The 11,939-nt window shown below is 54.3% G+C and overlaps 1 protein-coding gene across 2 annotated transcripts in view; it reads left to right on the top strand.

Annotated features, from left to right (window-relative positions):
* EGLN1 (egl-9 family hypoxia inducible factor 1) overlaps positions 1-11,939 on the top strand; it is a 36,700-nt gene that overhangs the window by 17,833 nt on the left and 6,928 nt on the right. For both annotated transcript variants that reach the window (XM_039850334.1, XM_039850333.1), the window contains exon 2: positions 9,646-9,765. In XM_039850334.1, the coding sequence (XP_039706268.1) occupies positions 9,646-9,765 (120 nt within the window). The remainder of the gene's footprint in view (positions 1-9,645; positions 9,766-11,939) is intronic.

Below are 11,939 nucleotides of genomic sequence, written 5' to 3'. Positions count from 1 at the left end.
TGTGATTCTGGACGCTGACTTACTTATTCTGTTTGTCTTTTCTCCTCCTGGCATACGTGTCCCCTGAAGGTGGTCACTGTTCTGTCGTCATTGTGTCCCCAAGGTCCAGCGTAGCGCCTGACGCATAGTAGGTCTCAGAAAATTGTCGTCGAATGAGCGCATAGTGGATATCGTGGGGCTCATGTCGCCGCCACCCCGTCACGTTCACAGTCTCCCTTTCGCTTTAGCCCTCCTGTCCTCCCCCGTCCCCCGCCTCCTGCAGGCTGCGCCCGCGTGTGTCCGCAGCCCCCACCCCCGGCATTCAGTCGTCCCCGGCAAGGGGCTGCGTGACGTGTGTGACGTTGAAATATTATCTTGCTGCTGTCACTGAAACTTGGCCTTTGCTAATCAGAACCCCATAGAGCGCAGTTGAGGCTTCCGAGCCCCCGGTCTCACGCACCCCCCTTCATCAGGATCCGAGCAGAGGCGTGGGGGTCGCGGTCTCTCGGAAGCAGGGCGCGGCCACGGGGCTGACGGGGTCTGGGGGTGTGTGCCCACGCGTGCGCTGCGTGACATCTCTGGCCAGAGCAGGCGTCTCGAATGCCACTCTTCTGATTGATGATACCCGTTAGGCTGATTACCAGACTCTCCGGATTTCAGGGGATTCAGGGGTGCCGGGCTGACCCTCCCGGAGTGGGGACTTGGATGCGAAGCCTTCAGCGTTACCCAGGGGCTCGTGCAGCCCCAGCAGGTGCTGCCCGCCCCCGCCCAGGGTGAGCATCAGGAGCCTCTTTCCCGTGCCCTCAGGTCTCTGACACAGACGAAGCCTTCGCCTTGCACTCTGCGAGGCGGTGGGCGTGACAGTTTAAATCACACCTCCCTTCCAGACTCGAGGTGAAATGGGTGTCGTTTCGTGTCCGGTGCATGCCTGCTCGGTGCCCCCCGGGAGGTTTGTGACCTTAAGCCGCCGGGCATTTGACCTGTTGTCTTGTGATGCTGAGTCGCCAGCTCTGCGGGTGCCATGGCTGTGCGCGCCTGGACTGGCCAGTGGCTTCCCCTCGACGGGCCGGGATGAGACCGCGGAACGCCCTGGGTCCCGAGAGGCGGCTCTGTCTTCTTCTCCCAGTTGGAGTCCGGGTTTGCGGGTGAGTGGTGTGGACACAGCCCTGCTTAGAAGCCCGAGGGGGCCTGTGTGGGCTGGCGGGCCTGGGGCCGGTGACAGGTGACAGATCACGCCCCCCGGACGGACGGACCCCTGACTGGGGAGGTCTGACCTCATCAGCTCTGCCCCGAAGGGGAGTGAGAGCAGGAGGCACGGTGACTGCGCTCTGGCCTACCTGGCCTGCTGAGGACACCGACCTGACCTGACGCTAAGCATGTTAGGCATGCGCCGAGGTGTCGTCCTGGCCAGACTTGGTGCCCGGTGAGGAAAGTGGTGTGTCCGGTGTCAGATTAGAACAGTCATCCGTCCTGGCTATTTGGGGAGTGACTTGGAGCAATGCTATTTATTATCTTTCCTTTTTTTTCTTAGGTTTTCTACATTCCTGTGACTCTGGTCACGTGAATCTTTTGGACTTTTTAAAACTTGAATTTAGATCAACAATTCATAGAGTTATACTCTGCTTTCCTACACAGATGATAACTTATTGAAGTATTCTCCAGGAGCATAGTAAAAATGTTGGCATTGTCGTGTCACGTCCCAGGTCATTAGCTGAAGAGCTCTTACAGCTCAGCAGAGGATGAGCCACCCTCGGGGCTGCGAGTAAAGGGTGTGAACGGGGCAGTTAACCAGAGAAGATTAAATGCTGATAAAAGTGTGCAAAACGAGATACAATTAAAATGTTAATAATACAAATTTTTACCTATCAGATTGATCAGTTTCTGAAAGAATGAAGATTAACAGCCAGGGTTGGCAGATGGATGGGAAGGCGTGTGTCTGCTGTGGTGTTGGTTGGCGGAAGCGGAAGCTAATATAACCATTCTGGAGGACGTGTGGCAATGAAAACAGTTTTAAGCCGTATAATTTCACTTGTAGGAATTTAATTTTAAGAAGGTGTCAAGGATATTTATAACGGTAGAGCTTCAGAACTGTTGATCACAATATTATAACGATGTTATAACAGCAAAAGCTTTTTAAAATCTTCAAAGGAAAAGCCCGAACCCCTTTTTAAGTTCTGTTCATAATGCGTTTATCATTTACACTTAGCCAAACGCATTTAGTAAAAAAACGAGTCGAAAATTATTTCTAAGGCGTCCGCCTTGGACTCTCGTTTAACTGCGTTCCCGTGATCAGGAGAGCGACAGAGCTTAATGAGCACTCGCTCTGAATGCGTAGATTCCGTAAGAATCTGTCCATCCTTCTCTACTGCCCTCCGGGGCAGTGTCGGGCAGCCACCGGCCCGGCCGCCCCACGAGGACTCCTCCCGTCTGCATCTCCAGCCAGGACCTGCCTCAGGGCTCCAGACCCGCGTTCCCGCTGCCCCCGCAGCCCGCGCCCGGACGGCCGTCCAGCGTGGCTGACTCAGTGTGTCCCAGGGCGCACGCTCAGCCCTCCTGGCCGTGTGCCCAACCTCTGACAGCGGTCTGTTCCTGCCCCTGACACAAACCCTCCGAGCTGCGTCCACTTCAGCCCGTCCCTTGCTCTCTGTCCTTCCGCTCTCCTGGTCAGCAGCACCCCCCCCGCGTCCCCTGGCCGGGTCCCTTTGTCACCCTTCCCAGAGCGCCCCCTCCTCGTTCCGACTGTCCCATCTTGTCTTTGTCTGTTGCAGTTGTGTTCTGACTGGTCTCAGTGTCCGTTTCTTCCTGCCCCCTTCCCCAAAGCCATTGCTTTCCACCTGCCGCGTTCCTGACCGTGGCGCTCCCTACCCAGCAGTGGTGGCTCCCTCCGCCCGCAGAGTGACGGCCGTGCGTGCCGCGGTGGCCCCAGGTCCCTCGGCATGTGGCCCTCTTCGCAGTCCCTCCCCCTTCTCGAGAACTTTGCTCCAGCAAATCTGAATGGTCCTTGTCACCAAATATGATCTCGATTTTGCATTTAAAACTTCCCGTATGTGATTGACTGTCTGCAATGTCCCATTTTCCAAGTTTTACCTGTCTCTAAGAGTAGCTGAGGTCTTCCTTCCTCCACGAAGTCTGCCACGATCGGTCGTGTCGTATGCTCTCACGGTGCCTCCTTTCCGGCCTTGCCTTTCTCCCTGACGTTAGCCGTGTGCGTTCTGCCTGACCCTTGTCTGCGGAGAGGCCCTTGCTGCCCTGAGTGGCAGGGGCTTGACCGGGAGACACCGCCCGCCCTTGCTTCTACGGCCATGACTTTTTTCCAGGGCCATTTTCAGTTTTCGCTGTGATACAGATTTGAAAAATTTACCTGTCGAAACATAAAGTCTGAGTTTATTTATGGGGAGATGTTACTTACGACATTAAAGTTGAGTAGCAAAAAGTCAAGAGATTTAAATTTTTAAATGCATGTCGTTTGCCCTTCCTCATTACCCCCATTCAATGTGCTAATTAATGCGGCGAACAAAATGTATAACTTGTGACGGACAAAGGGGAGGAGTGTTCAGGGGCTGGGAGAATGGGGTGACAAAGTAGTAGCCGATGATGTCACAGGGATGGGGAGCACAGCTTAGGGAGCACAGCAGTGATGTACTGTCTAGGTGCAGGGTCGGGGTTGGGCAGGAGCAACTGGGGGATTCGTCCGATGAACCATAGAAATGTCTCACCGCTGTATACTTTGAAACTAATTGAAATAAATTAATTTTAAAAAAAAACTCCTAGATGAAAAGATGCCAGGTCTTCCCAAAGCGATCTACAGATTCAGTGCAATTACAACCAAACGTCTTAATGGAGCTTTTGATAGAATTCGATAAGCTGATTCCAGTGTTTCTCAAAATTCGAATAGGATGAAAGGAATAATCCTAGCAGGCATAAACATCCACCTTGAATCTAGGGTAATTAAAACATGGCACTGACACAGAAGAGACCAGCAAATCAGTGCAACAGAATAGAATCCAGGGGGAAAAACGACCATGAGGCCAAAGTGTAGCGTACGATAAATACAGCGTTTACAGTCGGAGGAAGAGGGCGGAGTGATCAGTCGATGAGAGAGAAGGGGCAGAGGGCACCGCACGGGCCCTGGGAGTGAGGACATGCGTGGAGCATCTCCCGGGGCAAGAAATCCCAGGACGGGGCGGAGGCGGGGCCACGGGGAGGGGCGGGGCAAGGGCGGAGCAAGCCCCGCCCCCGCCTGCTCCTGTGGAGGCTGGGCCTTTTCCTCAGGTGCTGTGCCCAGGTGCATTAAAGCAGCCTCACGTGTCCTCTGTGCTCTTTTATGGTTCCTTTGGTACATTTAGACCTTTAATCTATTTGGAATTTATACCCGTTTAATATGTGAAGTAAGGGCACAGCTTTCATTTTTCCTAACTAAGTAGTCAGTTATCCCAACCCCATTAATTGAATCTTATTCCACTGATTTTAAATGCTGCTTTAAACGTTTTTATATAATGACTTTTCTGGGAAAGAACATGTATAACTTTCGTCATGTTTTTAGCCGTGTCGTTTAGGGAATGAGATTTGCATAAACAAAGGTAGAACCGAAATGTGCAGTTTTAAAAATGAGATGATCCTCATGGGAAATGCCAACTTCTCTTAGTCCAGTTCTTTCGATGACCTATTTTCCCGCTTTTGGAGCTCAGTTTTTGTAAGCCCCAGAGGGAGGGCCGGTGGCGGGCGCGTGTCGCGTGTCCGAGGACAGGGGCGTGTTAGCAGGAGGTCGCGTAGGAGCCGTGTGGCCATTTCTTCTGGCCTCTTGTTCAGACTAAACACAGGCCAGACGGAGCCAGGCGCGAGCGGGCGTCAGGGGGTCCGGGCGGCCGCGGTCCCTGCCCCCTCTGTGCTCGGCGTCTCTGCGGCCTCGGACGAGTGTTGTCTTCTGCTCGTAGTGCAGCTTTCCCAGGTCTAAAACGGAGAGTGACCGCGCCGTGAAACCCGAACGGGGCCGGCGCCCGTGGGAGCCCAGCCAGGGGGGGGCCCAGGTCTCTTGCCTTTGAATCAGTGTTTTAAAATAATTCAGTTCAAAAAGGAAAAAAAAATTTCAAAAGTTTCCTGGTTGCACTTCACATTGAATGCAAACCCTCCACGCCAGAAATAAATGTCTTCAGGCTCCAAAGAAGTATCGCGAACTTCTTCCTTCCTTTTATTCTCAGAGTAGAAAATGGTGCTTCTTATTGTAAGAACATCCTCAATCATGTATATTTTCATATCAAGAAGGAAAAAATAGCATTTAATTGTTTTGCTTCTGTTTAAATAGGCTTTTCCCAGCGGGGAGTTGAGTCTCTGAGGTCGTGTGGGGAGGGGGCAGACTGGAGCGAGCCTCGGGGCCGGGCACTGGGCGGCGTGGTCTCCTGTCCAGGCAGCCGTCCAGACTGACCTGCTGCCCTCCACGCCGGCCACACCTCCCGGCGTGTGTCCCCTCCGCCCTCAGGCCTCTGGGGGGCGGTTTAGTCTCCCTCGATGGACGTCGGCACGCTACCTCGCCGCGACGTAGCGCGTCTCACGTGGGGGGCTTGTCCCTCGTGGGGGGCCGCAGGCCATTCGCGTCTGAGATGAGGGGACTGTGCTGGTCACCCTCTGTCACGGCCACTTGCGGTCGCAGCCGGGGCTTCCGACTGTCCTCGCGCGGTGCGTGGGCACGACCGGCCAGAGCCTCCGCTGCTGGGACGCGGGTCGCGTTTGTGGGCCCCGCGGCACACGTTGCCATCCGTGGGTCAGCGTTTCAGCCTGGGAACCAGGGCGGGAGGACGGCGACCCATCGGCCGCAGCAGCGAGCTTTGTCCCGTCCCTACCTCTAGATCCTGGACGAGGGAGCTGCCCGTGCCGTCCCCGCCCACGGATGGCAGGGGCTCCCCGTTGGCCCTTTTCACGGCCTGCTGCCCCCGCTTAGTTTCCAAGACCTCAGCCTATCTCTCCCAAAGTCACTTGACCGATAGAAACGCCTCGCTGTCCCTTAGCCGTTCCCTACGTCTGTGATGCTCACGCCGTTTGCTTTTCCCATCCACATCGCATCTGCCCTCCGGAGGTGAGCGGGCTCTTCCGTGCGGCTCAGCCTTGGCCCGCTGCCGCATCCCGCACAGCGGCGTTTTCCAGAACGGTTCTCCCGCCTGCTGTTTGCGCCGCTCAGCTTAGGGTGCTTCTGGGTGCGTGGCTCTTTGCCGGCGGCCTGCGGGCAGGTGTCGTGCCGACCTTTAGTGGCGTGATGTGGGCTCCTGCGCCATGAACACCTTTCCCGTCACTGACGGCGCGAGGCAGGAAAAACCACACGCAGAGTGAGCTCCATAGTCGCCTGACCGAGAGATTAAGACAAAATTAGCTGAATTTACGAAAAATCTTGGAATAAAAGTACGTTAGAGTCTTCTGTATATCAATAACAAAACAGTAACATCAGCCTTTTCTACACAGACGTGTGTAAAATACACCAGGACAACAGAATTACCGAGTAAGAAGTAGAGCATGAGTATTAATTCAGAAGCGGAAAAGCTGTTACATTTTAGGAACTTTACATGTCGCTAACCCAGAGCATAGCCCAGGGGGACCTCATCTAAGCGACCATAAGGTGGACACGGGAGCTGCCGACTGCGCGAGGCTGTGACGTGTCTTTATCGGCTCTGAACCCCCAGCGGGAGGCGACTCAGCCGGGGGCGAGTGGCTGCATTCAGCCCCACGGTGATGCGAATGAATTCCTGACCCTTACAGGTGTTTTCAGGACCCTTACAGAACCCTCTCCCCGGAGCCTCCAGGAGCTGCTCTTTCGGGTTCCGATGTGCCCTGCCAGCCTGTCCTGGGCGTGCCGAGGCTCCCCTCCTGCTGAAGCCCGCAGTCGTGGGGACGGAGGGGCTCGTCACCGGAGCAGGACGGCCGCTCCCTTCCCCTCCACGTAGCACTCTGGCCGGGAGTCACCGGCGCTGAGCTGCAGGCGCTGGCGGGCCGCCTCATTCGCCGGGTCACGTTGCCGGTCCTCCCGTCGTCCCTTCACAGGTGTGACCACGTGCCGCTGTGGCCAGGTGAGGTGGCAGATCAGACGCAGGCCTGCTGGGCGCCGTCCCCTCCTCCCGTCCTTCCTGTCACCAGAGCAGAGCTAAGGGGACCTGGGGAACGCCAGAGAAGGCTAAAACGGTGATGGCCACCAGTGCAGATGATACATGTACATGGAGGTAATTAAGCCGTAACAGCGCCGTGAAACTTAATTAACACAATCGTCTGAAACTCCCCTCGTGGCGCCTTTCATGTTTTCAGAAAGTCTCCTTGGAATTAGGGGAAGCGGGAGATGCAGCCCCTGGTGAAGGCTGGGGCAACGTGGCCGCCTCTCGTTTCAGATCCAGCCCCTACCCCTCCTGCCCCGTGTCACCCTCGGGCTCCAAGGGAAGCAGTTCAGAAGTGGCCGACAGGCAGACCCAGCTTGCGGCCCTCGATTTGGTTCCCGGGCGTGTGGCAGGTCAGGACACGGCCGCATGAGACGGCGACTGTTCCCGCCGGCACTGGCTGGCCGCCCGCCTCGTCCGCTCGGTTCCGGCTCAGCAGCTCGGGTCGCCGTCCGCTCTTCTGACCCTCCGCCATCGGGGGCGCCCCGCCGCGCCCCCCGTCAGCCTCCTCCTCTCGCCGGGGATCCCGGAACCAGACTTACGGGGCTCACACCTGGTTCCACCGTCACGTGACACCCACGGCATTAATTCCCTTTCTGGGCTTCAGTTTCCTTAACAGTTAAGGGAGGGTGAGGGTGACGGTCCTGTTTACCTCGGGCGCTGGCGTCAGATGAGCTGTCACACGTAGACTACTTAGAATGCGCCTGGCTCACAGCGAGTAGCCAATAAATGCCAAGTAGTACGTGACGTCGAGGTGACAGCAATTGTCTTTTTCATTCATACAGAATGAAAACTGACCTTGAGACCTCAGCGAGACGTCCTCTGGGCATCTTGTCATTTTTAGAACAACATCCAGGGCTCGCCCCGTCCCAGGGGCTGTCCCACCGGACCAGCCTTCCTTCCTGTCCGCCGCTGTCGCTCACCCCGCAGACGTTTCGATGACCTGCCACTCCCTCTGTTGAAGTCTCTGCTCAGATGTCAGATGAGGGCTCTTTCCCGACTCCTCTAGAATATCGTCCTGTCATTTACTTTATCCTTTGACTTAGTCCTTGTCCCGTCCCATGAAAAGATAACTGACCGCTCCCTAACATTGTGTGACACACGCGTTTGTTCACCCCACTGCACTCGGTTCCGTGACAGACGAAAGCAAGGGGCTGTGTTCTGCTCCTCATTTTCACTCGGGCCTTTCATGTGCTCAGGAGGTGTTGGTCAAATGGATGAGTGCGGTGGGGCGGGGCGGGGCAGGGTGGGGTGCGGGAGAGGCACAGTGAACTCTCCTGAGATGAGGTCGCTTTAGGGAAGAGTTCAGGCGATTTCATTTTCGTTTTTCATTCTTTTCTGTGGATCAATGTACCGTGTGATTCACCGTAATTATCTCAGTCACTAACGGATTAATCGCACTGTTGAATTAGTGCCTTCTCGCGGTTTCCGCTGAGGGTGTGCTGCCTGTGCCTTCCCCTAGCAGCCGATGACAAAGAAGTCTCTGGGTTTATCTTCGATCGGGCATCAGACCCACCAGAGCCCCACCCGTCTCCCTGCTCTTGCCAACGTCAGGCCCCAACAGTGGGGCATGCGTCGTCGGGAGCCAGGAGCCGGGAGCCAGGAGGCCGGCGCAGCGGTCAGGGGCTCTGCTCCGACTGAGCACCGCGGGTCCAGGCTGCCCACGGGACTGCGACTCTTCCTAATCGTGCAGGTTTAAAATGCCTTCTGGTCTCTTCGAGATGGAACACAGAGCGACTTATTCACCAGTCGGTCGAATATGAGTTTTTAAAGTTAGCAATTATCATTTATCTTAAGTAATTATGTAATTTAACTACCGTTTGATAACTTCATACTAATTCTTTGACATGGATACTTATTGGGACCCTGCGCCTCCTTGTTCTCATTTTCTTCATAATTCTTGAGATTTTTTAAAAATCACCCTTTTCCTTATTGGAGTCGGTTGTTACATACTGTGTCCTAGAACACGTAATTAGCTGCTTGTTACTTGGGGGGGCTCTCCCACCTCAGCAGCCTTCTGAGCCGCAGCTCGTCACGATCCGGGTGAAGAAGTGACTTTCCTTCTGGTGTGAAGGGGGGTTAGTCCCGTGCCGATTTGTCATTTACTGTTTTTTAAATCACAAACATTAGACGAGTTAATGTTGGGAGCTGACCGTCTAAGGTCTGCCCGTCTGAACCGGCACGGTCCAGAGCCGGTGTCGGATGCGTGTTTGACGGCAGCGTCGGTGCCTGGGGAGCTCGGGGGCGGATAAGGGTCGAGAAGGTCGGCCTGGCCTTCGGGCTTTTGAGCGGGGGCCCCAGGCTCGAGACGGTGCTGTCCACAGCCGCGGCGGGGTCACCTCTCCCCGCCTCCCCCGCCTGCAGGGCCTGCTCCGTGCGCTTCAAAGGCCCGTCGGGGCAGAGCGTCTTCGCCTCGTGTGTCCGCGAAACGGGGTTCTTACCAGACGGACTCAGAGTGGTCAAGTTCAGCGCCTCCTAGAGCCCCCCTCTCTGCCCGTCCAGCACGTCTAAAACAGCGCTGTTGTTGTTGTTGCAGGCGATGGTTGCTTGTTACCCAGGCAACGGAACGGGGTATGTGCGTCACGTTGACAACCCGAACGGGGACGGAAGGTGTGTGACGTGCATTTACTACCTGAACGAAGGCTGGGACGCCAAGGTACGCCGCTTCCCCGGGCGCTCGCTTTCCCTCGCGGGGCGCGGGATCCACGCTCCCCGTAGCTGAGGCTGTTTCACGGACGGCGCAGTTCAAACCCCTCGAACTTGCATCGGTCACGGGAATTTCTTTGTAAAGTGCCACATGCTAATGTAGCTCAGAAGTAGATTCCCCGATTTTCAGACATTGAGGCGTTCATCCGAAATTCAACTTTTCCAAAAGGATCTCTCGTTAAAACACATTCCACAGTCTGTAAAACTTCATACTTCTGCGAATGCTTGCTGTATAACGGCTTTTGCGGGAGATGACGTATAAGTAATCGTGGTGGGTTATTTGCTCCTTACGCCTGCATTTCATCCCTTGCATTGCTGTAGAGACGTTCGCTGGCGTCGTCTGCTGGCTTGAATCCCAGAGGCAGGATCTCTTCTTTTCCTGATTATGGAAAAAAATATCAACACTGACAAACCCTATAAACCGATTAGAACGTACGATACGTTTAATCTCTCGTTATAAACGTATCCCCCTCTTATTAGCCTGAGTTTCACTTACGTTTAAATTATTTAAATTTTAGAGGTATGTCATGTATGATATTGTATTAGAAGTGGTATAAACTAAATTTTTGGTCGATTTTTTAAAAATCGTTTTACTTTTTTTTTGGAAGCAAAGTATTCAGATAGTCAAGTGAACCCAGTGGATTTCCACAGAGTGAACACACCTGTGTAGGAAGGGTAGTTTTTAAAAATTAACCTTTCAAACGCGTTCTGCTCGCACACGCATATACACACAAACGGAAACCAAGGCTTAACTGTGCAAAACCTAGTTCTGTCCTAAAAGCACCCCCTAAAATTCAGGACAGGCTCACAGTGCTCCAGTGGCCTTTCTCCACCGTCCTGACTTAAGGGGTTCCTCTGTCCTAGTCCACGTGCAAGACGGAGGTAAGTCTTCCTGCTCAGTGGAGTTTGAGGCATCACGTCAACGAGCATGGTTTTTTATAACTGTCAAACTTTGAAATAGAGGAGAAAAAAATGGTAATTTACCTAAAGCCCAATACACAAAATAGATTGGTGTAACTTTGGTTAAAATGTGAAGAAAAAAATTTCTTTTCCGATTTATAAATATCTAGAAAGCTAGAAATAGATCGATCAAGTCCTAATTTCTGTATTTTGTTAGTTTCTTTCTAGGCTGATCTTTTAATTTTGGCATGACCTAGACAAAGTCTTTAATATATAGTTTTTAAATGAGCGCACACGCAGAACGAAGTCCTTAGTGTCTTTACGTGTAGAACTGCAAACTTCCTTCACAAGGACTCACTGACTGTGCCTCGTGTGCCAGCCACCGTCCCGGGTGCTGGTGACACAGCAGAAACGGGGTGCCCCTCGCAGAGCCGGATCTAGTGGAGGGCGCAGGTCAGTAGACCGAGGTGACGGTCGGTTGTGCCGAGTGCGGGACAGATGGCACTAGGAGCCCCTGGTTTAGGGGTCGGGGAGGTTTCCCAGGGGAAGATGGGGAGCGTCACATGTCTCTTTTGAAACACGTTCAGTGGATCACCAGTGACATTCCCAGTGGCTGCAGTCAGAGGGAAGGGGTTGGGGGGAAGAAAAGCCGTGTCGCTGGTCACAGTGCAGAGGCTCTTCCGGTGGAGCAGGAGGGCCGTGGGGATCTCTCCGGACGGCACGGGGACCTGCGGAGGGCGAGCGAGGGTGCCAGTAGCCTGTGTCTGACTGACTTACGGACGAGCCTCGTCGGCCACCTCTCTAACTGTAGATCCTGGGAAAAGGCTCAGCCTCGTGACGTCTCGGTTCCGGGTCAGAGGCCATCTCCTTAGGAGTTTCGTTTCTCAGGGGTCAAGTGCTACTCAGACGGGGGGCGTTTTGCCTCACGTTAATCCTCCAGATCACAGATACCACAAGGACAACACCTGTGCGTCGTTCCCTGCTCTGCACCCAAGGGCCTCCACGGGGCCAGAATGGTGACAGTCAGGATTGGCCCGAGCTGCTGGGTCCATCTAATCCCACACGAAGGAGGATGGACATTGGGGTAAACAGTAATGATCCTTTATGGATGGAATCCAGTTTCACGAGCAGGCGGTCGTCAATGTGTGAGGCCCAGTCAGGAAAGGGAGACTTTAGTAAATAATGACCACAGTGGTGGTGATGCCGATGGCGACGGTGACGGTG

Source organism: Pteropus medius, unplaced genomic scaffold (genome assembly GCF_902729225.1).
Source record: "Pteropus medius unplaced genomic scaffold, Ma_sr-lr_union100, whole genome shotgun sequence".
Taxonomy (NCBI): Eukaryota; Metazoa; Chordata; class Mammalia; order Chiroptera; family Pteropodidae; genus Pteropus; species Pteropus medius.
Note: the sequence above shows the minus strand (reverse complement) of the source record. Positions and strands in the feature narration are given on the sequence as shown.